General features: G+C 37.6%; 1 protein-coding gene across 6 annotated transcripts in view; it reads right to left on the minus strand.

Annotated features, from left to right (window-relative positions):
- TFDP1 (transcription factor Dp-1) overlaps nucleotides 1-25,300 on the minus strand; it is a 51,954-nt gene that overhangs the window by 9,100 nt on the left and 17,554 nt on the right. For 5 of the 6 annotated variants that reach the window (XM_076360483.1, XM_076360455.1, XM_076360464.1 and 2 more), the window contains exons 4-7: nucleotides 9,765-9,871; nucleotides 5,351-5,472; nucleotides 3,870-4,035; nucleotides 3,528-3,674 (exon numbers count right to left, since the gene is read on the minus strand). In XM_076360483.1, the coding sequence (XP_076216598.1) occupies nucleotides 3,528-3,674; nucleotides 3,870-4,035; nucleotides 5,351-5,472; nucleotides 9,765-9,871 (542 nt within the window). The remainder of the gene's footprint in view (nucleotides 1-3,527; nucleotides 3,675-3,869; nucleotides 4,036-5,350; nucleotides 5,473-9,764; nucleotides 9,872-25,300) is intronic. The other variant, XM_076360491.1, reaches the window with a different exon arrangement.

The raw sequence follows: 25,300 nt of genomic DNA on the forward strand, positions 1-25,300 counted from the left end.
AAAATCATTTCAATACCAGAGAACTGGAGGTAGTTGACATACGATGTCAATCATTAAAGTTCTGCAGATAATTTAGAGATCTAACTATCAAGACTCACATCAGTACTACTGATGGAAACTGTAACAAAGAACAGCATTAGAACACTAGGGAATAAAGTACAATATATCGGGGAGAGGGTAAAAACATCTTTGCAAACAGAAGTTATGCCTCAAAGAATTATCCAAATTCTCTCAAGGGGACAAAGAGCATGTGGACCAGAAGGATCCACTTGATGTAGTCTACTGATATTGGAGGTACTGGAGAAGATCCATCAAAGACGGTTAAAAGAAATGAAGCTGCTATGGAGCTCAAGATTAAGTCCTCACAGTACTAAATACATACTAAATAATAACATAAAAGATAGGAGACAAAATGGTAGGAAACAAACAGCTTTCTCAGTGGAGGAAGCTCACCAGCAGATTCCCACAAGGACTTAATTTACAGACCGTTATTCAAATTATAGAGGATCAGAATAAGGGGATGAAGAGCAAGGTGACAGCATCTACTGACAATGCTGGGTTACCTGACATAGTAAAAAGAGAGCTCATCATAAAGCACACTCAAAGTGTCTTGTAGCATTCAGTGATTGTATCATCAAAATTATATTTGGTAAATGTAATGTGGTATGTGTGAGAAAACATAATCCTATCCATGCATATTTTAGAAATAAAATGACATTCAGTAGAGATCTTGAATTACAGTATCTACAAAAACCATCAGCTCAGTACACCACAGCAGCCAAAAATTTGAATTAGGCAAGGAACAGAGAACAAAACAGAAATTATCACTACATCAGTGTATGAACCAGAACATTTACATCTTCAATTCTGTAGGTCTGTTGTTTCTATTTCAAAAAGACCATACAAAAGAGCAATCAGGATAATCAATGGTACAGAACAGATTTCATACAAGGGAATAATGAATAAACTAGGACTCTACAGAAAGGAGAATGAAATAATGGGGGAGAACATGGGAAATACCTATGAAACCATGAATAGGATGGAGAAACTGAACAAGGAATGACCAGGTCACCATCACTTCCAATGAGGAGAAAAAAAAAAAAGAGGATATTTGAACTAAATACACTAAGGAACATAGTAAATATAGTATGTTCAAAACCAAACAAAAGGTATTTCATTAGAAGCTTCTAACACACCTGAAACTCACTGCCACAAATGACTCAGTATTAAAAGTAAACTTTGTACAAAGTAAAAATCTGTGGAAGAAAAAAATTAATTGAGGGCTATTAAATAGAAGGATACTACATCTGCCTCAGGTTATGCCTGAACCACAAGTTACAGGAGAAAACATCACTAAATACTTTCTGTAATCTTATACTCCTTCCTAGGTAACTGCTACTGTCAGGCAAGATACTAGATAGACAGACCGCTGGCCTGGACATCAAATGTTATTCTTAGGTCCTTAAAATATGCAACTAACAAGAAAATTACTGGAGTTAAAAATTCACATGAATGCAGTTTTCTGTTTGTTTTCGGTGAATAAAAACCAGAAGTGTACACAGTTGAAAAAACTGCAAAAAGGCATGATGTTATATTTTAAAAAAAAGGAAAAAAAAGGTAGGACCAAGTCTTATAATTCAGCATTAGAAAATAAGTCAAATAACCGCCTCCGCCCAAAAAACTTACCACAACTCACCTGAGATATTTTCCTATGACATACATGTAAACTACATTGCTTTCCATATTACTTCAAGATGCAGACCTTATTAATTGCCCCACACCCTCTCTTTTTGCATTATCAGGATGTATTTTACCAAATCTAATATTCTAATTTACACACAAAATACAGCTTTAAAAAGACTAAATACTTGATGGGGAACCCCTCAAACTCTTATGTTCCCTTGTAAACTATTTGGCTTGATTTTTCAACAGTTTAAGGGTGAAGTTAAGCAATATCAGATGGACTAGTAAAAAAAGTTTATCAGGCTTGACAATTTCACAAATTAAACATTAGCCTCCACAAACTCATTAAAAAGAATCTTATTGCAAAACTTCGCAGGTAATGTCACTAATAATTTAAATGTCAACAGAGCTTGCAGAAATAGGAGCTAGAATACTCATGAAGCAATAATGGGGAAGGGAGGAATCCTGCAATTTCCTCAAGTAAGCTCAACACATCTTAGGATTTTTGCTATTTTCAAGACTGTATTACACTTGTGGCTCAATTATTCAGTGGTTAACTCCTTCCTCCTCTTGTGACATCCAATTAACAAGTTCTTACTTTGGTATCAGAAGTTATCATTGTTCCCATCTTAAACACATGAACCTTCACTGTGCATTATTACATTCTAAGTTGCTTTTTTTACTTCAATACTAATATTATCCTACTCTTCTTTAGGACATTATCAATCATGACATCAAACCCAGCTGAATGAGCCACACTTCTTTTTCTTTTGCTCCAACATTACTGGCAATGCCATACTTTGTGAGATCCAAAGAGATCTACTTTTAAAATCCCCCCAGCTAGCTGGTTCCCTATTCAGCACGCAGCACTGTCATCTTCAAACCACTTCACCTTCCATACTCATCCTACTATTTATGCCCCAATTATCACTCTCTTACCTTAACTAATAATTTTCACTTGGGATGATAAATACTTAAATAAAACTCAATCTGAGTTTTATATAGGGTATTTGAGAAATACCCTATATTTTCTTCATCTAGATAGCAATTAGAGTACTAACTGAAAAATCAATTCTCAGTATCAAACAAAAATCTCCACAGAATTAGCCCTTTGTAGATAGATTCCAATTTTTTTTCCAATTTGTCAGCTTCTACACTGATTTTTCAGTCCTACTGAAGGGAATTTAGACTTACTAAGAATAAATACAAAGTCTTATTCTATTCTGATAAAGTGAATTGACTTCAGTAAAGCTCCGTAACTTTATTATCTTGCAAATGTCAGGATATTAAAAAAAAAAGTCCTTCCAGAACTTATGATGCCTTTCAGTATAAAACATTTTACTTCTTACCCAAGACATGTAGTAAAAAAGTCTGACATGTTCATGTAAGACAAATGTCAGAAATACCTAAGACCTGCAGCAACAAAGAAAGAGCAATGCATATAAATGCTGATATACATGCAACAACTATCATCACAGATGTATTATTTGTCTGGCATCTGGAGAAAACAATCTTCCTGACTCTTGAGCACCACTATTGCAATGTTGGAAATGCACATTAATCTTTCAGTTTGATTAACTTCCACTCAGACGCATTTCATATATACTGTAAAAGCTGTGACAGAGCTGTATTTCTGACACATAAGAATTAAAAAAAAAAAGCAATCTGGAAGTTTAAATGTGTGTTCTGTACATAAAAATAAAATTCAGAAGAGAGTCAAAAGGGACCATACTATTCTACCTTGCTATCTCAGAAGATCACATGCACATGTTGTATCAGAACGTATTAAAGCTGTAAACATTTACTCAAACACAAAGCCATTGTGAACTTCCTAATACATGTACCTCTAAATTCTGACATTCCTGAGCCGAGTTAGTAGGTAGACCAATCCATTTGATTTCCTTCTTCTCCTTAGAGATAATGTTCATGGCCATAAGGACGTTTAAGGCATCATAGACACGTCGTCTAATATTCTTCTGGTCATAAGCCTGCTGTAAACATAGTGTATTAATCAAAAACATACCTGTGACAAAAATGTTTGAAAATAAATATATTACAGTAAATGGGTAAACTCAGGTAATGTCTGAACTGTTTCATTTAGCAGTAGGAAAAGAAATACAAAAGTCTCAAAAGAAATTTCTCTTCCCCCATTCAGTTCACGTGTAATTGACCTCCCATATACTTACTGATTCATTTGGTGAAATGTGATTATCAGTGGTACTGAATTCTGCAACCAACTCGTCTGCCACCTCATTGTATGAGGTGGTTCCTTTTCTTTGTACCTTCTCACAAACCTTCATAGAGAAATGACGTAAACCCTTGCCATTCTTCTCTCCTTTTTTGTTCCGCTTCCTAAATATACGTATAATATATATTTTAAGAAGATTTGAACTTTGGAATATTTAATGTCTCTTTTTCAAACACAGGCACACTGCTGTAAAAAAACAAGCCTTCCCTTTTGTTCTGCTTCTCACCCCTTCCCAACATCTTTTCCTGTGATTTTTTTCCCCTACGATTTACAATAATTAACAATTCTAATATCTTGATGCTGAAACACAGTACAAATTCATTCTTTTGGCAACTCTGCTAGCTCCAGTAGCAGATAAGAAGTTAAAAATAGGGATATTCCTTGAAGAAGTCAATAAAGAAAACCTTCCAATCTTCAAGAAAAGAAGGGATAGGGGGATAAATGCTAAAATATGAAGTGTGAATTACAGGAGGTAACTGTTTTTGGTCTTATTTTTTTGTCTTTTTTTTTTTTTTTTAATTTAAATAGCCCATCTACTTTGACCACAAAAAATTATATTGCTTGAGCATATCAGACGTAAGTCCGATACTGAACAGATGAAGTCTGATATTGGTTGAACTCTCTAAACATTACACTATTACTAAACCACAGATTTGAAGTTATACAGTACATGAAGTTGCTATGAAAATTCTGAAGTTACAAGATACAAGAAGTATAACAGTTTTCTGCATATATTTTAAATAAAAAGTTCCTTGTAACTTGAGGAAAAATATAAGTACAAATAAAATTAGTATCAGCAACGGAACCTCTCAGTTCTCCACATCTCATTTCACTGTGTAATTCCAAAGTAGAAAACTATTTATGTGTAACAAGACACTGATGACAAATTTAGTCTTAAAGCAACTACATTTAACAAGAGACATTTAAAAACAAGCTTGCATGAGAAAAGACACCAAAAGAATGCATTCATTGTATCTCATACTTTTTCCCAATAAGGACTACGTTCTTATTTCAAATGATACTTTGGGACACACTTGTTCAATCTGAAATGTACTGTATTTTTTTGGAAGTACACCAGCAAAACAGAAATGCCAAATTAAAAACTGAATCAAGTCAGATGAATTCCTGTGTCTTTTTAGGAGCTAAATTCTCTAAATGTAAGTAATGTGAGAATATCTGTCAGAGTTTACAGAAAATATTCTAGTTCCTTTTATGACAAATGAGGGGGTATTCATTTTTGTGTGGCTATTCCCGATTTTAATACAATATACTTTAATGTTGAAGTGCTCTTGATGGAAAGGTAAACAGACCATCTCTCTCACACTGCTAGCCTGAAGAGTACATACACTATCACAGTGAACATTTAGAACAAAAGTTCCAAACAATTTATTAATCCTTTGTAACTTTTATTTTGCTCACCCAGCAGACCACGGCGAAGAATCTGCAGTCTGGTTCTGTGATACAAAATGTGTGTTAGGTGTATGTGGACTTCCTACCAGGATAGTATTTGGCGCTGAAGGTCTCTGAGGTGTACCAATAACCTACAGTAAAGATAAAATAATTTGGAAAATGATCATAAGTATTCCTAGGTATTCATATGCTGCACGATTCAAATGATCCATTATCCAAACAACACTAATACTTTTTTCTACCTCTTCTATTAGATGCATTGAATTTATACACATTAGCACAAAAACCTTCAGGCTACAGATTATATAGTTAGAGCACTCCCTAAGTAATGAGCATTTATGTTTCATCCTTCTTAAATGAGCTTTTCATGCTTCCTAGATTTCTCAACACTGTTCAACACCAAGGCAAAAATCAAAACACACACGCTCTCTCTCCCCCAAAAGAAAAAGGGAAAAAAGGAGGAAAAACACCCCACCAAACCACAACCCTACAGGCTATGTATAAAGAAGTTGCAGTTACAGTTAAAATATGAACATATGAAACAAGATCTGAAAATCAGTAAAAGCAGAGAGAAAATGCAAAGCTGTTGCAAGAAAGGCCAAATTCTCTCCTGCAGTCAGTCTCTAACACTACAGAGTCAAAACCAAAATGCAAGTTTGTTAGAGGTAAGGAAGAGTAAGGGCCAACTTTCTTTATCACTGCAGTGAGCGAGACCAATTTAGGCAGAACCATTACATTCCGAACATGTTACGAGAACACTCAGCTGATCACAGTCTTCCAGCATACAGGTAAGTAGTCCTGAAGATGTACTAATTTGATCATGAGTAATACATACATTCGCACACAGAGCCATGCTCTCCTTATCTGTGAAACTACCTGAAGCAGAACTCCCACTTTTGCAGATGATGTTTTTTTAACTCTGAAATGTTATAAGTGTAACTTTCTAGAGCATACGTATTTAGGAAAACAAAATGATACTGTACATATTTCTATTTTGTAGAAAGACACGCCTACTTTTTGGGGGTACATTTACTTCCCAGTGGAAACCGCAGGTTGCATCCCTGACATCAGGTAAGTGAAACAAACATCAAATGAACCTAAACTCATAACCACCCACAAGCTTGCTGTATTTTCCTGCAGCCACATTCTGCCTCACCAACAAAATTTTAAGCTTCTTCCTCAGGCTAGCTTCAATAATTTAGTCTCAACAAGAGTAAAACAGAAAAACTGAAAACCCAAAATGAAACATTTTATGCATGAAAGCTAAAATGAACCAAAATTTGAATAACCTTTAGATGCAGAATGCAAAAGGTAGTCTAGTGACTATTAGATGTGATTTCAGCTGCCTGGAAGGACAAACAGCTGCATTTTTTCCCAAATACTGTATATTATGCCACCTCTCTGAGTAGTTCACATACAAAGGTTGTTACATCCACTTCTGACAGCTGGAAAATCTTAGGTCCTCCTCCCCTTTCCAGTAGCTTTGTTCCATACTTAAAATGTTTCTAATTCTTATGGAAAGTCAACTAATGTCCTAATCTACTTTTCATAACCAAAACTTCTGATTGTGGGAAACAGAACGAGGGCGGGGGATGCCAAACAGGCACAGGACATGTGAACCACCTCACTTTCTCCTCATGAAAAAACACACTATCAGTTCTGCTATTGACTGGTCTGGTTCACCAAATGTCTCAAAAGACTGCGAAAACCACCCGCGTGCTATTCCAGTAATGTAGACAATACAGAGAACAGAGGAAAGCTGTTAGCTAGTTTTTATTCCCTAGGATGCAGTTACAGAAGACTGGAAGAGATGATTCAACATCTTGCTCGCAAAGGCTAGAATTAGAGGGTCCCACTCTATTCCCGAATTTCCTAATTCCACAAGCAGCCCCACCATCACCCTGGTGCCACATCTAGAATTTGTATGACTGTGCAGGAAGATGAGAGCCAAGCCAGTACAGGGGAAGGGGTGGAATTATAGCTGGGAGAAAAACAAACCATTTGGCAGCAGCAAACCCTGGACATCTACTGCACTCAGTAGTGTCTTGAAATACTCAACAGCACAAAGGAATAAAGGAATGCGTGTACAAATTCACAGGCTCATTTCTAGAGTGGAAAAGTGAAGTCTGCTTAGTACATTCAAAACCTGCTCTGCATTCCCATTCTAACTCACAGAAGTCTGCAAACCAGCCAGAATTATATGTTTTAATGTATCACTATTAAGGAAGATGCTACAGTCTAGAGTTTCAGAATCTTCTAAGGAATTACTTAGTATTATTGGCTCCTTAATAGAAATGTTAATGCCTCTAACTTTTACTCACAAGTTCATAAACAACCATGACTTTGAATGAAAAGAGCATGACTGAAAAGAGTTAAGCAGTATCAAGTCACCGGGAACATCCTAAAATGAAAGCTTATAGATAGAATTAGAGAGGATGTTTTTAGAGGAAATAGAGGGACTGCGGAGGGGGAGCAAAGGTAGAAAAAGAAGTGCCTGCTGCTTTAAGCTTCCTGATTTCAAAAGAACAAGATTATAGTTTAGCTCAGGACAACGGGGAAAACGGCAAGACAGCCCACACACTCTGCTTCACTGTACTCAATAGAAAAACTTATATGGGGACAGTATTAAGAAAAAGAAATCAGACTACCTGAACAAAGAACACAAGCTCAGAAAATTAAGTACTTAAGTATTAAAACCCTGTTTTTACCACACAAAGGTTAGAAAGTTGAGCGGGCTCACAAGCCAACTCCTCAACTCTGCTTCCCAAGAACATTTTGCACATTGACAGAAAATTTATCTCCTCTTAATTTTCAGGGTTCTAGAGGTAATTTTTTTTTATAGTTCTTGCTATCCTCCCTTCAGAACTGTAAAGTCAACAGAAATTTACCTAAAATTTCTCTCTATATATACACAAAACAAAACCTCCATCTCTTCTTTAATGACATACAACTAAGCATCTAATTTTGTACTGATAACAGCCAATACAAATATGCTGATATGGGCCCCTTCTTTCACAAAAAAATTAGTGCTAATATGTTCAGAGTAAGACTTAAAGTGCTGAAAAAAATTATGACTGCAAATGTAAATTTCCCACAGTAATCATACTAACAAAACCACCATTAAGAGTTGTTATTATTTCAGAATTGTATTTTTTAATAATGTTACCGTGTAAAATTAATCATAGCTAATACAGATGAGGATTTGTCAATTTAAACTTGTAATGGAAGACACAAGAATTTATTTTGTATGTAATTAAACATTGTTGTAAACACTAATTTACTCATTGTTGAAAGTTTTTAAAAAAACAGATTATTTGTAATTTCATAATTATCCCCTGGTTTTGGTACTTTAAGAAAAGATTTTGTAAGTTACCTGAAAGAAGATTTCCTTTTCAACATTAAACTCAAGTATGTACACAGTCTCACAATAATGCCCAAAGGGACACCCCCTCTGTGCCATTATGGCCTATACTCTATAGTTAAAACATTCTCCTACTGCTGGTTACTGATTTTAAATTAAAAGAATGCCTAACTACTCTGAATTTCCTTGTTTGGAAATTTACTGATAAAACACCTCCTACTAAAGGAGCAATTTCATTCAGTTAAATTCATTTCGCTACACTCTTAACTTCCAAGTGGCTGCTGAAGTAGTTAATTCACCGCCACTGCCAGAAATACAGCACAGTGAATGATTTGCACTACATCTGTACAGTTGAAGTGGTACAGTTTAGAGATTCAGGCAGCCTCAGTTACAGAACACTCCTTAGAGCTTAGAGTTGGGAAAGGCAGATGGGAAACTGCTTTCCTATCAAGAAGAAACCCAAATACAAGACATTCCATTTCAGATGTTTACACGTTACAGTTGCTTTCCAGAAGATTAACTGAGACCAACTCTCTTCAGATCACCAAATTTTAATTTTGATCACTATAAAAGTGACTTCTCATAACCTGTTATCTGTTGCATTATCAGATTCTTTGAAACCTCTAATTTCATGTACCTCACATAAAGCTCACAATAAGTATTTAAGCAAAAGGATATCTACATTAAGCACTAAGAAACGTAGCTCTGTTTTCAATTTTGTTCCACCTAACTTCAACCTCAAGAAAAATGTGCTGATGAACTTAATTTACATTTCCCTATGCCAGATTTCAAAGCAGAATCTGAAAGAGCCACTGATTTTAAGTGGCACAACTAGCAAAAGATAAAGCCACCCGAATATTCAGGTATCTGCATGTTGATTTGAGAGTAATCTTTGCATTTCTTTATGCAAAAGAACATTTGTTTTAACGTAAGTCTATTAAAATTAAAAACAAGCTTAGACTATCTGCCCATGACAAGTGATACCGGCTATCAAGCTACAAGTCAGATTTACAGTATGTTTAAGCAATAGTACAAGCAATAAAAAACCCGCAGTCTCCTTACCACTTGTTGTGCAATGTTGACATTAGACTGTCCAAATGTTTTTGGCAGGAGCTGTTTTCCAAGCGTATTTACTGTAGAAGGATGAACGGCCAATAGAGAAACAACCCCTAAAACAAATACAAGTAGATAGCTTCAGGTCAGCCACATGGTATTATTTTAGCAATTCCAGTTTCATCTATACTACCAATGCGTATTAATAGAAACTAGCTCTGAACTGCATTGAGTCTCAATATAAACGTAGCATTTACACATTTGAAGCAAAAAAAGAAATTTTGAGTCACAATATGTTCTCTCAAACCCTCTCTTATGTAACCTTATAGGTCAGTGATCTAGTATGAACATGTTTTAATTCCTAATATTCCAATTTTTCTCTCAAAGCAGAGTAATAGAGGTAATGGGCATCTAACAGAAAGCATAATCTCCTCCTCTTCTACCCCTATCCTTTGTGGCTATTGAAATCTTTTCCCACACCACCTGAAAAACATGCCCAATGCCCCAGCATATGACATACCCTTCTGAGGCATGCTGGTCTGCAGGAGATAAAATTTGGTTAGCGCAGGCCTTTCGAAGAGAATATCCCCAACTTTCCTCTAAGTGCCCCCTGCCAGCTGAAGGCAGGGAATTAAAGAACAAAAGTCTTCAAGAATCCAGTATTTGAGCAAAATACGTGCAACACAGTAGACCAACCCTGCAGGGAAACCTGCTCTCTTCCTGTTCATAAGCCATCCATAATCACCATTGATAGGTACGCGAGTCTTAAGCCATGTAAAACAAAAATTCAGCTACAAAAATACCAAGCCAGGTATCCTCTAGCAATTCGATGCTTCATGCCAGTTTAAAAAAAAAAACACCACAAAACCAGCACAAAACAAAAACCAAACCGAACAAAAAAGAAGCAAAGACTGAGTACAGAAGAAGAATAATGGGACAAACATGTCTTAAAATACTGGAGACATTTATTTTGCTGAAACATCTGTCATTTGGTTGTCAGGTGAGAGGTTTAGCAGTTCTTTCCCTCAGATCACTTTTAAAGGGGCTAATGGTGCCAGAAAGACTTAGGACAATTCCCATTCCTCTTCCTTTCTTTTTTCCATTATCCAATACAGAAGCAGTAAGCAAGCATTTTTACAACGGCTGTATCAGGAAGGGCCCTAATGAGTCCTTGATGCCTACCATCCCTCTTACACATTCAGGTAGTCTACATAAAGTTGGGGACAACTCAAATCTTGTTTAAGCCCTTGCTTTCCAAAAGGCTTGTGTTTCCTAGCTGCTATTACTACACCATGTCAACCTGATAGCTTCACACAAGAACCTGTTCTCAGTCCCCCAAATTTGAATAGGATGCAGTAGCCTGTCATTCTTCCATTATTAACCAACTTTCCAGTGCTCTTTCAGAAACTCAGCAGCTATCTAGTTTGTAACATAAGTCTGTTATGCCTTCCTGTTCCTTCAAGTACACCCATCACTATTCACCGCCTCTTTTGTGTGTGTTCTACCTCTCTGCAGAATGCAGTAAAGCGATATGAACTACCCTGGCTATTAGTGCTTGTGTATCTTCTTCTCAGCTTCTTGGAGGTCAACATGTCTTTTTTTTAACCTTCTCCTCATTGCTTTAAAAACAACAAAGCAATCTGAAGATTATATTTCCAGTATAAAATAAGATTTGTAACTGCTTTCCAAAGTTAAGATGCCTCATCTATCTGATTGTCTTTTCTTACCTTTGATGGCTCTTGTTGCCCATACACTTTCTAGTTCTCTTACCATATGAAATTTATTTTTGCAGAGGACAGAGATGGACACATTATTTTTGACAAAGGAATGCCATATGTTATAACTCCATAGCACATTTTCTATTTTATTCCCTGTTCCTTTCCAAATAATTCTCAAAATTCAATTTGCTTGTTCCCCACCAAACACTGATACCACATTTTCATAATATAACCTAGAATGACTTCAAGATCTTTCTTGAGTGCTAATAGCTCACTTGGGGTCCTCATTGTATCTAGTTTGGTTTTCACCAATTATTAACCCATGGGAGTACTGCCCCATTCTATGACACCTTAGTTTCTTTAACAGGCTGATTAAGGACCTTGATAATCAAGGGTTTTTTGTTGTTGTTATTTTTAAGAAATCCAAGGACATCGCACTGATTAGATAACCCTTATCTACATGGTTGTTGACTCTTTCAAAGCATGACTTTGAAAAGACCTAACTTCCTAACTTCCCTCTCCCTCTAGAAAAGCCCTGTTAACTCCTGCCCATTATCACACATTTATCCATACGTCTACTACTTCTCCGATAGGCGCTCAACTGATTTGCCTAACATAAGTCTGACTTACTCATCTGCAGTTATCTGAGCCCTTCAAAAATCAGTGCAGGATATGTCGCTTTCTATCCTTCTGGTACTATATGAACTATACATATACTGAATTAGCAGGAGAGAAGTACCATTGCTAGGTCCTTTAAGAATTCACAGGTAGATATTCTCTAGCCATGATGATTTCTAACCATCCATGTTATCCATTTTTTCCTAAGACAACAACTTCTAGCAATACTTTAGTAGGACAACTTCATAAAGAACAGTATTGCCATGAGACTCTCCCTAATCATCTTGATCATCTATCAACTCTTCAGATGCACTCAAGAGACACTGTTGTTCTGCTACATTTAAAAATCAAGTAATTCTTTATGCTATCATGTGGTTTCTTAAAAATTTTTATGCAGTCAGAAAAGACAAATGCAAAAATCTTGCACTTGTGACAGTGTAACTCCACGCAACAGCAGAGGTCAGGGGTCGAGTGGTTAGGAAGCAGATGTGCAGAAAAGGACCTGGGGGTCCAGGTGGACAACAAGCTGAATGTGACCCAGAAGTACACCCCTATGCTAATGAAGACTTAACCACATCCTGGCCTGCATTTGGAAGAGTACAGAAATAAGTACAAAAGAAGTGATTATTCCCTTTTACTCCAGTACTCTTTAAGCTGTACCTGCATTACTCTTCAGTTTTGGAGCCCACAGTGCAAGAGAGGCATTAACAAACAGGAGAGAGTCCAGCAGAAAGACACTAATATGGCTAGGGTACTGGACCATATGATGTGCAAGGAGAAGCTGAGGGAGCTTGACGCGTTCAGCCTGTGGAAGACAAGATTAAGGTGGGACGAGGGGTGTGTTTGTGGGAATCTAATCACTGCCTTCAATTATCAAATGAAGAGTTACAGAGATGACAGAGGACACAACAAAAGGAAAAGAGGCAACAGTCCCAAGTTGCTGCACAGCAAATTCCAACCAGACATGAGGAAAAAAATTCACAGTGAGAAAGGCAGAGCACAGCAACAGGTTGCCTAGGAGGTTCCCTGGAGATACATAGAAAAATTCAACTACTGAAGGCTCTGTGCTTTGAAGCTGGCCCTGGTTTGATTGTAAGGTTAGATTAGATGGCCTCCAGCATCCTTATATTAGTCGTTTAATTCTATGAATACAAATAGCTATCTTGCAACTAAAACATATGCATGAAGGGGAGAGTACACACTATGCTTCTTTAAAGTTTTTAATTACATTAACATTTTCTGTGGTGCTGTGCCAGAGTTAATTCATGCAACTGAACCAACCTGGCTGTATACAGAAAATGCAAGGTACGTCTGTCTATACAGCACGAACTGATTGGCAAGGAAATGCAAGTGTAACTGGAAGAACAGTAACACACACTTCAGTTTGAAGCAAAGTCAAAGATACACTAAATAGGAAAGAGTGTAAATGTTCAACAACGGGGGCGGGGAGGGAGGAAGGAAAAACAGAGGAGGGGGTTTTTTTAAGGGTATTTTCAACTTGTCTCTGCCCAAGTGCATCCTCCTATTTTCTCATTTACCTGATGCGCAAACATTTTTCTCACATCCACCTGCATTTTCAAAGGCTCATAATGCTCTGGTTTCACAGTGGTTTTGTGCGTGTGGTTTGTTTGTTTTGTAAGTATACAAGCAGAAGTAACTTCATTAACTTAGCTTTGCAAGTGACTGACAGCTCAGTTTCTCAAAGGAATTTTACTAATCATTTGTTAATTACTGTTACTCTTACAGCAATCACTGCAATCCAAATAATCCTGAACTTTGTGGCCAACATACGGTGTGCGTAACAGCATGTAAAAATTAAACCGCAAGTTTGCAAACAGCTTCCCTGGCACCAACTCCTCTTCCTTTTCAAAACAAACACGTATTAATACTGCAAGTTCCTGACATTTTTTCTTTCTTTTCTCCTTCTGAAGACTTCAAAATACATGGAAAAGGCCAGGTAAAGGACACAAAAAAATTATACTGAAGGACATAACTACTACCTAAATTCTCAGTCTCCCAAACATCACCAGTTTGGAAGACTACTCTTAGTAACTTATAAGCAACATTAAACCTAAATGAAAGCAAACTTCATCAATATGAAGTTCCAGAATGCCTCCAAATAGAAGATAATGATACTGATGGGATCAAGGAGTAATGCTACATAAAATTTGCACAGCAAAAGCAGCAGCACCCTTTAACAAAATCTATTATTTGTCTACAAACTGTTCCAAGTAAGTGCTCTCTCCCTACACAGTATGCGGTAAATAGCCTTCTTGGTTACCGACTGCATTTAGGGGAGAACTCTTGAACCGGACCTTTGCTTGCATATGAAAACAAACCCAAGAATTTTACCAAAAACAAAGAATCCCTTGCAGAATTTTAGCAGTGAAACAGACTGGTGATACAGGCAATTATGAACATTTTAAGTAACTTGACATGCCACAGAAAAAGACACAGTACATCTAAAATTAGAGAAAGGAGTGCTCTCTGCAGACAAAGCAGTAGATCTGTCTAAAAGCTGACTGCTCCAGTTCATGTAACAGTAGTGCCTTTGAATTCGGTGTTTCAGATCAAAGAGGTTGGGCTGAGGTACTCCTTGCCTCAGGAGCAAAAATCCCATTTATTCTAGCTGCTGTACCATTTTATGATGTAATCTGTCTTTATGTTTTCTTTACTTGTGAAAGAGAGCAATGGGAGTGATGCAACAAAGAAGGCAACAGAAAAACACATCAGTTTCCTGATAATGCAGTCTCTAACAAACTAAGTCTTGTCAGTCTGTTTTCTAGCACAGAGGCAATATTGTATATGGTGGATATGGATTTGGTAAGAAGGTAATTGTGCAAGCAATTTTGGAATTACTACATCCCAAAAAAAGAACATGCAGAATGAGAAGAGAGTAGTTTGTCAGAATGCAACATAATTCCTACCACCTCCTGCAACAGTCTCAACCAAACTCTGTCCAGCAGACCACTTTGTAAGTAAATACTCCACATGATTGAAGGTTAAAGGGTTATTTTAAGAAAAGTCTAAAGAAAATTAACCTGCAGATTGCATTTTACAGTATAACCACTCTTATGAACTCTACAAACTTTTGTCTTAACTACATAAGCTTTGAAATTGATGATTTTAACAGAGCAGTTGGAATCTAGCTTAACAACAGCTACACAACTCGAAGACAGCAGTATTATTAAGCCAGTCTCAATACAAGTCAAATATGACTTACGCTCTCAGAAAGACAGTATTACTATCAATTACCTGATAAAACTCGTAACTGAGAGAATATCAGTTGAAGAGCCCAACGGGTCTCTTTTGGGAGACCAAAAAAGATCAGTGAGACTTTCCATGAACAAGAAGATTTAAGGAAGTGACATGGACACTAGATTCCATTGCAAATGTCACTTCTGAGAAGGCCAAGTGCCATCTGGAACATTACATTCCTTATTTCAGGAATTTTTTAAAAAGTTAATATAGGAATAGACTTTATATAAAGCTGGAGTACCTGTACTGCTTAAGATGCAAATGATTGATATAAGATTACATGAAAACTATAGAATTATCTGGACAATGTTGTAGATTCAGTTTTGGCAGCCTTCTGCACGTGGATTTTTTCTTCTTTTTGATAACAAAAGAGATAGGAGGGGAAGGAGAGGGAATTTGATATCAACATCACTAACGAAATTCCATACTGTAACCATTTTGTAAAGCAAATACAAAGCTAATTCCAGCTCCAAACCTATCCATCAAACCTTGCTTAGAATAAACAAAACCCTAAATAACAAAAAGCAAACTAGTCTTAAGTGCACAATCTGCCCCTCTCTTTCCAATGTGTCACTACCCAACCCCACATTGGTCTCTGTAAAAAACTGTCTGAAAAATTACCAAGTTTGGAATTGAAAAGTGAGCAGGGTCTCTTACAGCTTAAGTCCACTTAATTTTTTGCAAAGGTTCTTTTTTCAATTGAAAAGCTCTGGGTTATCAGATTACAGATTTCTCTCAGGGTCTCTGCAAGTCACAGGCCTTATTACAGACACTGCTATAGTGTTCTAGAAGACCTTACGTTAGACTCACTGATCTTTAGTCATGGCCTCTACTTGTCTTCCTACCATCTTCAGCTATTTCTTATTTGCCGCTATCCTACTCAAGAAAGTTGCATTTGGCTAGTTCAGCCATGCAGTTGACAGCTCAGTATGATTTTAGTAGTACCCTCCTCCCTAGTAAAGTTAAGAGCAAAGCATCTGCATCTCCTGCAAACAGAAAGGAAAACCACAGTGTGAAATCATTCAGAACTGCAGATTTACAGCAGCTTTCTAACGCTTTCTTTGGATTCTGTTCAAGGCAATGCATTTATTTCCAATATGAAAAAAAATGCAAGAATTACAAAAAGGTGAGCTACTTCTAAAATATCTTTCATTAATCAGAAGTACCATTCTATCCAGCTGTTTGAGCTGCTGTCAATAAAACTGACAGCAACGTGCCTTAGAGTAATTTATCCCATGCACTTGAAAGTTTCAGTTGCACACTTTCACTTGGCTCTGCTACCACAGAAACTTCCACAGCTAACTCCAACTCCAGGGCTTCAACGAAAATTGCCCAGTGACCAGGCTACAGGTTCTTTTCCTCAAGGCATTACCAAACAATAGAAATCTAACAAAAGCCTCAAGTTTACCAAGTGGTAAACTTACCAAACCTTTTTTTTTAAAGGTATGGGAGACCTTATGGAAGCTCATCATGGAGACTGAAAGATAAGGAAGGCAGATCTCAGGAAAAACTTAAGTCCATTACTCAACATGACAGTCTAGTACATAGAAATAAGAGTAAAGATGTGCCTTTGAAGACTCCAAGTAATGAAATCGAAAAAGCTCACTAGAGAGAGGAAGAGTCTCTAGAAGGCTCCAAATCTTCACACAGTTCAAACACAGGTGCGCAATCTCTGAAGCCGAGATAGAGATGAGAATGAATCCTGTTTTGGATGGCAGTGAAGCAGAGCTCAATGTCATCTACAGCCAAGATGGGAAACAATGCACAGAAAGTGAGAATTTCAAAGCTACAGAAAACTGGTAAGGTAGTCAGGACACAACCAAATAAGTTGAGGGAAGTCCTCAACTTATCTACACAACTACCACTGAACAAGAGGTAACAAAAGAAGTGTCTAAAAGAAACATCCTGGAACAACAAGGTATCATATCAACATCATAACAAGAAAAGTTTTCTATATGAATTAATGGGGCAGGCTTCCACCTCAAAGTATCATGACAGCAGGAAACAAACCCATTAACCTGTCTCAATACAGTGACCAATGCAATACTTGACAACTATCTCATTCAACCCCAACACTAGATCAGGTGAAATGGAAATCAAATGCCAAGCAGTTCCCTCAAGGACTGTTTACAGTATTTTCTACGCATTTTGCTTTACAAAATCTACCCTAAATCACTGAGCCTGAACCGTTGCTTTCTTCCAAGTACAAGAGGAGTCTTGAAGACACAGCTAGGATAAAAACATTAGTTTAAAGGTGCCATTTAAAGTGCCTTTTATCCAGTCCACATCACCTTCAAAGAAAATCATTCCTTACCACAGAAGCATCAACTTGACAAGTTTTAGATTATTAGATTACATATACATACAGAATATGTATAAAAGGTGTACTTAGAAGATCTGGGAAAGAAGACAGAAAAGAAAAAAGAAAGAAGACAATTATATCCTAGGAGCTAACTCCTCAGATGTCACTCCTGTGAAGTTGCAGTTTTTAACGTGTCTCTTGCAAACACCATAGATATTTTATGATTAGTTAGTTATAGCCTGATTTTCAGAAAACATTGAACTCTTTGAGGGTATCAACCTACCATAAGCTCTGACAACACACAGATGATTGTCTCTAGCTGTGTGCCAAGTCAAGTAAAAATACCTCTGCTTATTGAACAAGTCACACCATCCTGTTAAGACAACGTGCTTATACAGCAATTCTGAGCACTTTTACAAAGACTTCAGCTTCCCCGGTGTGTAGTACTACCAAGTGCTTAAGTAATTTCTTACATCAACTCAGACTTTTAGGTGATTCTCATCATCCTTAGATATGACTAGTAATACCATAGCTATTACAAACCAGTCTTTCCAAGTCTGTGTTGAAATAAACTGTGTGGTCTACCTTCAGACTTTTTAAAAAAGTCTTTCTAGACTTTTCAAAATGTCATTCCTATTTGCAGCAACAGTTTTATTTCCTGAGCTTGACTTTAGGTAATAATAATTGTTTGGATTTACCTCAGCTGCAATAATATACAGGCATTTTATAACCAATGTTCAGGCATATATCTGTTTGCTAAAGCATGAATCACGGGCTCTGAAATAGATCTCTACTTCTGTTCCAGAGGAAGAATTCCAGTCAACTGCCAAAAATCAGGGAGGGTTTGATCTTGCAAATAAAATTAACAATAACATTACATTGCAAAAGTTTTTTCTTGTCATATAAATAGGCAGTTAAACAGCGTTGAAATGCAAGAGTCTAAATACACCTTAAAAATTTACGTATTTGACTTCAATTTTTTTTTCCAATTACCAAATCTGAAATGAAAACAAAACTAAAGTTCTTTATGCTCATAAAATGTGAAACCTTACTTTGACGTGTAAGAGGTGAAAGGACCTAAAGCCATCTTTTGTAAGTATTTTCTGGTTACATACCAATAATGCCACCTACTGGCATGACAGAATATCCAAATTTTCAGAGTAATTTTAAAATTAATTTAAGAGCTTTAATTTCAATACAACTTTAAATACCATTGGTTATCTTTTCCCCTGCACTCATCTGAAGCAGGTAATTTCCTTCACCCAAATTTCTTCACAAGCAAGGGGCAGGACTAGAATTGTTCTATTTAATACTTAAATATCAACACTAATCTGAATATAGGAAGGACCAGAATGTAGCAGTTTTCTTCAAAATGCAACCTCCTGGAACAGCAAAATTTCTAAGTCTCTAAAATTTGTTGCCAGTAACTTTTAGAAGACACAAACTCGTGAGGAAGTTTTACTGGTTCAGCACCTATTAAAAATTCTTTCCATCCTTCCAACCCATATGTATTTTCTAACACTCAAAATGAATTCTGATTATAATTATCACTCAAAGTCCATATACAGGGTGAATTTTAGCAATTTCATGTTTAAGCAATTAGCCAGGTGGATTTCCAAAACAAAGCCAGGAATTAACAAAAAATTTTTTTTTTTTTTAATCCCAGAATGGAAACGAACTAAAATAACAATTAAAATACCCAAGTGAGATTATCCTTGCCTTGTAACTAAGGTATGCAAGAAGCAAACAATTACAGTCAAGTTACTTTGGAATTTTACTCCACAATTAAACTGCTCTCTTTTTCTGTCTTGGATAAAGCAATTTAGAATAGAATAGAACAGAATATTTTCAGCTGGAAGGGACCTACAACGATCATCTAGTCCAACTGCATCACCACTTCAGGGCTGACCAAAAGTTAAAGCATGTTATTAAGGGCATCGTCCAAATGCCTCTGAAACACTGACAGGCTTGGGGCATCGACCACCTCTCTAGGAAGCCTGTTCCAGTGTTTGACCACCCTCTCGGTAAAGAAATGCTTCCTAACGTCCAGTCTAAACCTCCCCTGGTGCAGCTTTGAGCCATTCCCACGCGTCCTATCACTGGGTACCAGGGAGAAGAGATCAGCACCTCCCTCTCCACTTCCCCTCCTCAGGAAGCTGTAGAGGGCAATGAGGTCGCCCCTCAGCCTCCTTTTCTCCAAACTAGACAAGCCCAAAGTCCTAAGCCGCTCCTCAGAGGACATTCCTTCCAGCCCCTTCAACAGCTTTGGTGCCCTCCTCTGGATGCATTCAAGGACCTTCACATCCTTCTTAAATTGTGGGGCCCAGAACTGCACACAGTACTCCAGGTGAGGCCACACCAATGCTGAATACAGCGGGATAATCACCTCTTTTGACTGGCTGGTTATGCTGTGTTTAATGCACCCCAGGATGCAGTTTGCCCTCTTGGCTGCCAGGGCACACTGCTGACTCATATTGAGCCTGCTGTCGACCAGCGCCCCCAGGATCCTTTCTATTATTGCCAGAAAAGGGATAGAGCTATAAATCATACTTTGGGTGCCCTTACAGCTTTTCATCACTTGACCTTTGAAATTTTTATAAACATTGCTTCTGATTATAATTTGAGGGTTTACTGGCATTAATTTAGGCACAATTTCTACAAAACCCATTCCTGAATATAGGGTAACAAGCAAAGGAAAGGGCCCTGTGTAATGATGTTCTCAGCAATTGAGGCTTTAGTGAAAAAAATGCAATTGGGTATTTTGTAATGAGCCAAGGAAACTTGCAACTGCTTGCAATGGGATTTAGCATTCCTCCACAATGTCACAATTGAAGCTGACAGTAAATAAAACAGATATAAAACCAAGTGGCTTTATTAGAGTTCATCAGTGAGAGGACATCTGGATATACAGCTACCTTTTGCTGTGTATGTTAACTCACTAGCAGTCACTAACAAAGCTACATTTTAAAAGCACCTGGCATTGCTCAGGATTTCCTGAAACAAAAACCTCCCTTCTCAGGCACCCTCTCTGCTTATTACATTGCTGCTTCTCTCCTGAACAGGGTTATACCAGAAAACCATCTTCCTGGTTACCAAGTACACCAAACCTTTCACAGTCATACTTGTGCTAAACCAAGAGACTCTAGACCAAATCTGGGGATTTGTGCCACTTAAACCCTACCAGACTACAAACTCAGCAGACCTTGCACTTAACAGGAAAGCTGCACTAGGATGTAAATGTCATACCTCATGTCCTTCCAGGAGAAGATGGAGCTTTTCAACAGCACCACCCTGGAGCCAAACATACCGAAAACCTGGATTACCCAAGTTTCCTCATCCAAGGACTGGCAAATACTCAAATAGTAAAAAAATTTATCCCAAACATATGTATTTCCATTAAGAAGAAAAACTAATTAGATAGTACATTTTCTGAAACATTTACAAGACCTGGGAATCAATACGGCCTTAGGTCAAACAGGGATTGATATAACTGGTGTATCGCTCCACTGATACTTTCCCAAGATTCAACTTTAAGAATTAACCTTCTAGACTAAATCCTCAGTGGTGAAGGAACAGGCGTAGGCAGAGAAAATCTTCCGCTGCTGAGCAGACCTAATGGTGTCATCTTAATACAAGGGAAAACTTGCACCTTGCCTGAGCAGCTCGATGGAACGCTGTTCTTTTCAGGGCTAAATGGGGTGTTACACTCCAGTAATGGAAATACACAGGAGTATCAGAGAACACAGGTGAATTTACACCCAACCTTTTCTGGAAGTTGCACAAGCACTGGAGGAAGCACAAGCTTCCAGCTCATTTCTACCACATATAAAGACTGATATCCTCTTATTCCACACTAAAGATGATTTTGAAAAAAGACTTTTTTAGAGCATTTTCTAGAATAGTATTTTATGTCCATGGCCAATTTACTCAAAATTACATGCATTATAAATGAAACTTTTTTTTTAAAAAACTATTTTCTCCTCTTAAATAAAGTCAGTCTCTGCTTTAAAAACAAAAATCCTACTCTGAAGTTCATGGTTGAGATCAGTCTCTCCAAAACGAATTAGACTGAAGCATGTCCCCACTAGTTGAAGTAAAAAGTCTGTCTAGGTTGGTAACCTGTTTCTGACAGTGGATATTAATGGATCATCAGGGAATGAATGTAAGGACAGGACTTGCCTACAGAGAGAATTCCCTAACATGCCCTCTCTCTCTCTCCCAGATTCTACAGCTTTAGGACTTTTTGAGCAAGAGGTTGTGCAGCATAACTGGTCAGCATAGCAAGATGAGTGATATCCCCTTTTTATCATTCATCTAAGAAACAACAGCTACATACCCTAACAAAACTCAGACTAAAAATAACCTATTCACAGTTCCCCAATTTCTGCCAGTGCAGATTAAAAATTTACAGAAGTCCATTCACAGGCTATTCTGTGCAGCAGAAGCTGTTCAGGCTGTTAAGAACTGTTGCATAATAATATGTTTTGTCCAGAAAAGTCAACCTTTGCTTATCTTTCTAGTTGATTCATATACCTACCACTTAGCCCCGTATTTACCTTTTAGACCTTTGATGAAGTGTTACAGAACCATTTCAAGAAAACTATTCTGCTCTCTTTCTCCCAAACCATGTTTTTGCAAGCATGTCCTTATGACCCAGTGGACAGTCATTTTTCGTCCTCTATCACCCCCCTAAAACCTTTATTTCTCTGACAGCTGAGCTCCTCCTTTCACATCTAGCTGGCAACATGTGGAAACTGAAGCAAATCATAAATTTCTTGTTGAGGTTGCATTTTTAAATTGCTTAGCCTCTCAAAGTCGGACTTTTCTAAAAAGATGCTGGAATGCACCCTCTGATATTACTAATACAATGCCCCTGAGTGCTGTGAGAGTGTAAAGGGAATGAACTTCAAAAAGTAGCCAGGCTCTTGTGTTCTCCCTGAAAGCCTGCCCTACTACTGTTGTTGGGGGCAGCAGATTGGGCTAAGCAAACCACTCATCTGACACAGTAGGGAGATCTGATCCTGTATCAATAATGCAACGTATTCCCAAACTCTCCTTGTGACTGACTTGCAATTTCCAGAAAAGACTCCTTCCTTTTAAGAAATACAAATTCGAAAGGGAAGGGGGGGGGGGGGGGGGGGGAAGAAAAAACCACACACACTTAATGATGACCACCAGAGAAGAATAGAAAGATTCTTTCCTGACCTCCTTCAATTCATCTTAAGAAGTACACCAGATACACTTCTCCTACCCTGTGGAAAGCTTACTCTGTGTTTTTTTTTATCTATTGCTGTGGACTGAATCCTCTACACTGTGAAATTAAGAGAAATTTTGAACAAACTTAGCAAGACAGCAGAGGACTGGACTTCCTGATATAATGGCATGTAATGTAGACAGCTACTTTTAGAAGCACATAGTACTTTTGTGTATAGTAGTTACATTTAAAATTCCAACATTTAAAGACTACACAAAACCCCTAAGAATTATAAAAAAGCAGCAACAGAAAATAAGTAGTACTTTAGTTAATAAATTCTGATCCATATCTGAATACTTTAGTGACAAAATATTTGTTATTTTAAGCTCTGATTAAGACTGCAGAGCCTGCATATAAAACACAGACAAGTTAGAGGCAAGAAACATAAAACAATCAAGCCAAAAGAAACAGTTGTTTCTTCTCAATATTAAGAATTAGTTGCTGTCCATTAACTTTACAAAACTCCCCTAAAAGCAATGAGCTGCAGAAATTAACTTAGGACAGCTTAGTTTGCTTGTATTATTGATGGTGGTATACATTAAGAATAGAGCTCGACTCTCAAACCAGGAGAGCTGCAAGCCTATAATAAACTATTTAATCTCTTGAATGTATTTTGGAAATGCTACAAGCAACGAAATGGCCTCTATTTTACCCGGTTCTACTTTAAGAGCTACGTAATAATGGAAGATTCACATTTCCAATTTTTGCTGCCTAGGCTGCACTGTCTGTTTTGACTAGCTCTCCACTGACTGTAACAGGGTCTAGACACAGATGCCTACATTGGTGTAAAATGTCCCTGTAAGTATCTGCCCTGACAAAAACATCAGTTTTACTGACCATAGGAGGTAGGGAAATGGTACAGCTGTCAAGGATCAGGTAATCTACCTGCACACTTTTTTTTGTTCAGGGGTGTGTGACTGTGTTTACAAATATACACATGGACCAGTTAGTAAGTGTCAGTTATTCAACCCTTAGTGCCTTCTCCATCAAAAGTAGATCATGGCAGATTAGTCCGACAGCCCCCTTTTGTAAAGCAATGTGTATTTTAGACAAGGGAATGTCAAAGTGAGAGCCTATTGAGATTTCAGTAAAATACTTGATGTACCTAGAAAAACTGTTAGTTAAATTGGTGGTGACAGAAATTAGAAGTTCTGCAAGTTGTGAAAATAAATGCTTAAAGGGGTTTCCTGAAATGGTATATAAAAGACTAGAGCAATAACACTAATGGAGTTCACCTGAACTGGACTACAGGTTAATCTGAGTACTAGCACAATCCAACAATGCATAAAGTCAATAGATTTGTCAACAGTGAAGTTTATGAGAGCATCAGACAAGAAGTAGGCGACTCTGTCCTAATAAATTTCACCCTACTTAGTACAGCCTATCAAAGCACACCACCTGTCACACACAAGAATAAACCAGACTATCATCATTTGGAAGCAACAACAAAGGAAAATGGCCATTTCACCAAAATCTATTGTGAGATGGCTGTGAACCAAACATGATGTTGCACAGAAAAATTACTGATACCTCCATACAAATATGACTGAAGCTTCACTTGGAGTTGTATATACTATTTTGGTCACTTGCGTTCAAGAAAGTTGATGAAAGCAATGAAACAGGCTCAAAGAATAACAATAAGGAAAATCCAGAGGACAAAGAGCTCATCTGATGAGGAATCTAGGAAACAATGGCTAGTTGGCCTGTCAAATAAAGACTGTTAAGATACACAATTGTTATCTATAAAGAGTAGGTAAACACACTGGGGAAAACTTAAGCTGAAAAATAAGAGTCACCAGCAAAATGCATAAACTGGCAAGAATATACTGAACTGGAAGTCAGAGAACAGTTCTACAGTCTCACTATGGAAACAGCCTTCCCCTAAGAATACAGGGGACAAAAATACAATTTTCACATATAGCATAATTGGTTTACAGAAGAGGTTACATGACGTAGCTGCCCAGAACTGCAGGCGACTGGAACTCGTACAATCCTAGAATTGTTTAGGTTGGAAAAGACCTTTAAGATCATCAAGTCCAACCGTTACCCTAGCACTGCCAAGTCCACCACTAAACCATGTCCCTAAGCACCACATCTACACATCTTTTAAATACCTCCAGGGATGGCAACTCAACCACTTCCCTGGGCAGCCTCTTCCAATGCCTGACAACCCTTTCGCTGAAGAAATCTTTCCTAATATCCAATCTAAACCTCCCCTGGCACAACTTGAGGCCATCTCCTCTTGTCCTATCACTAGTTACTTGGGAGAAGAGACCAACACCCACCTCGCTACAACCTCCTTTCAGGTAGTTGTAGAGAGCGATGAGGTCTCCCCTCAGCCTCCTCTTCTCCAGGCTAAACAACCCCAGTTCCCTCAGCCGCTCCTCATCAGGCT

The sequence above is a fragment of the Aptenodytes patagonicus genome, chromosome 1 (genome assembly GCF_965638725.1).
Source record: "Aptenodytes patagonicus chromosome 1, bAptPat1.pri.cur, whole genome shotgun sequence".
NCBI lineage: Eukaryota > Metazoa > Chordata > Aves > Sphenisciformes > Spheniscidae > Aptenodytes > Aptenodytes patagonicus.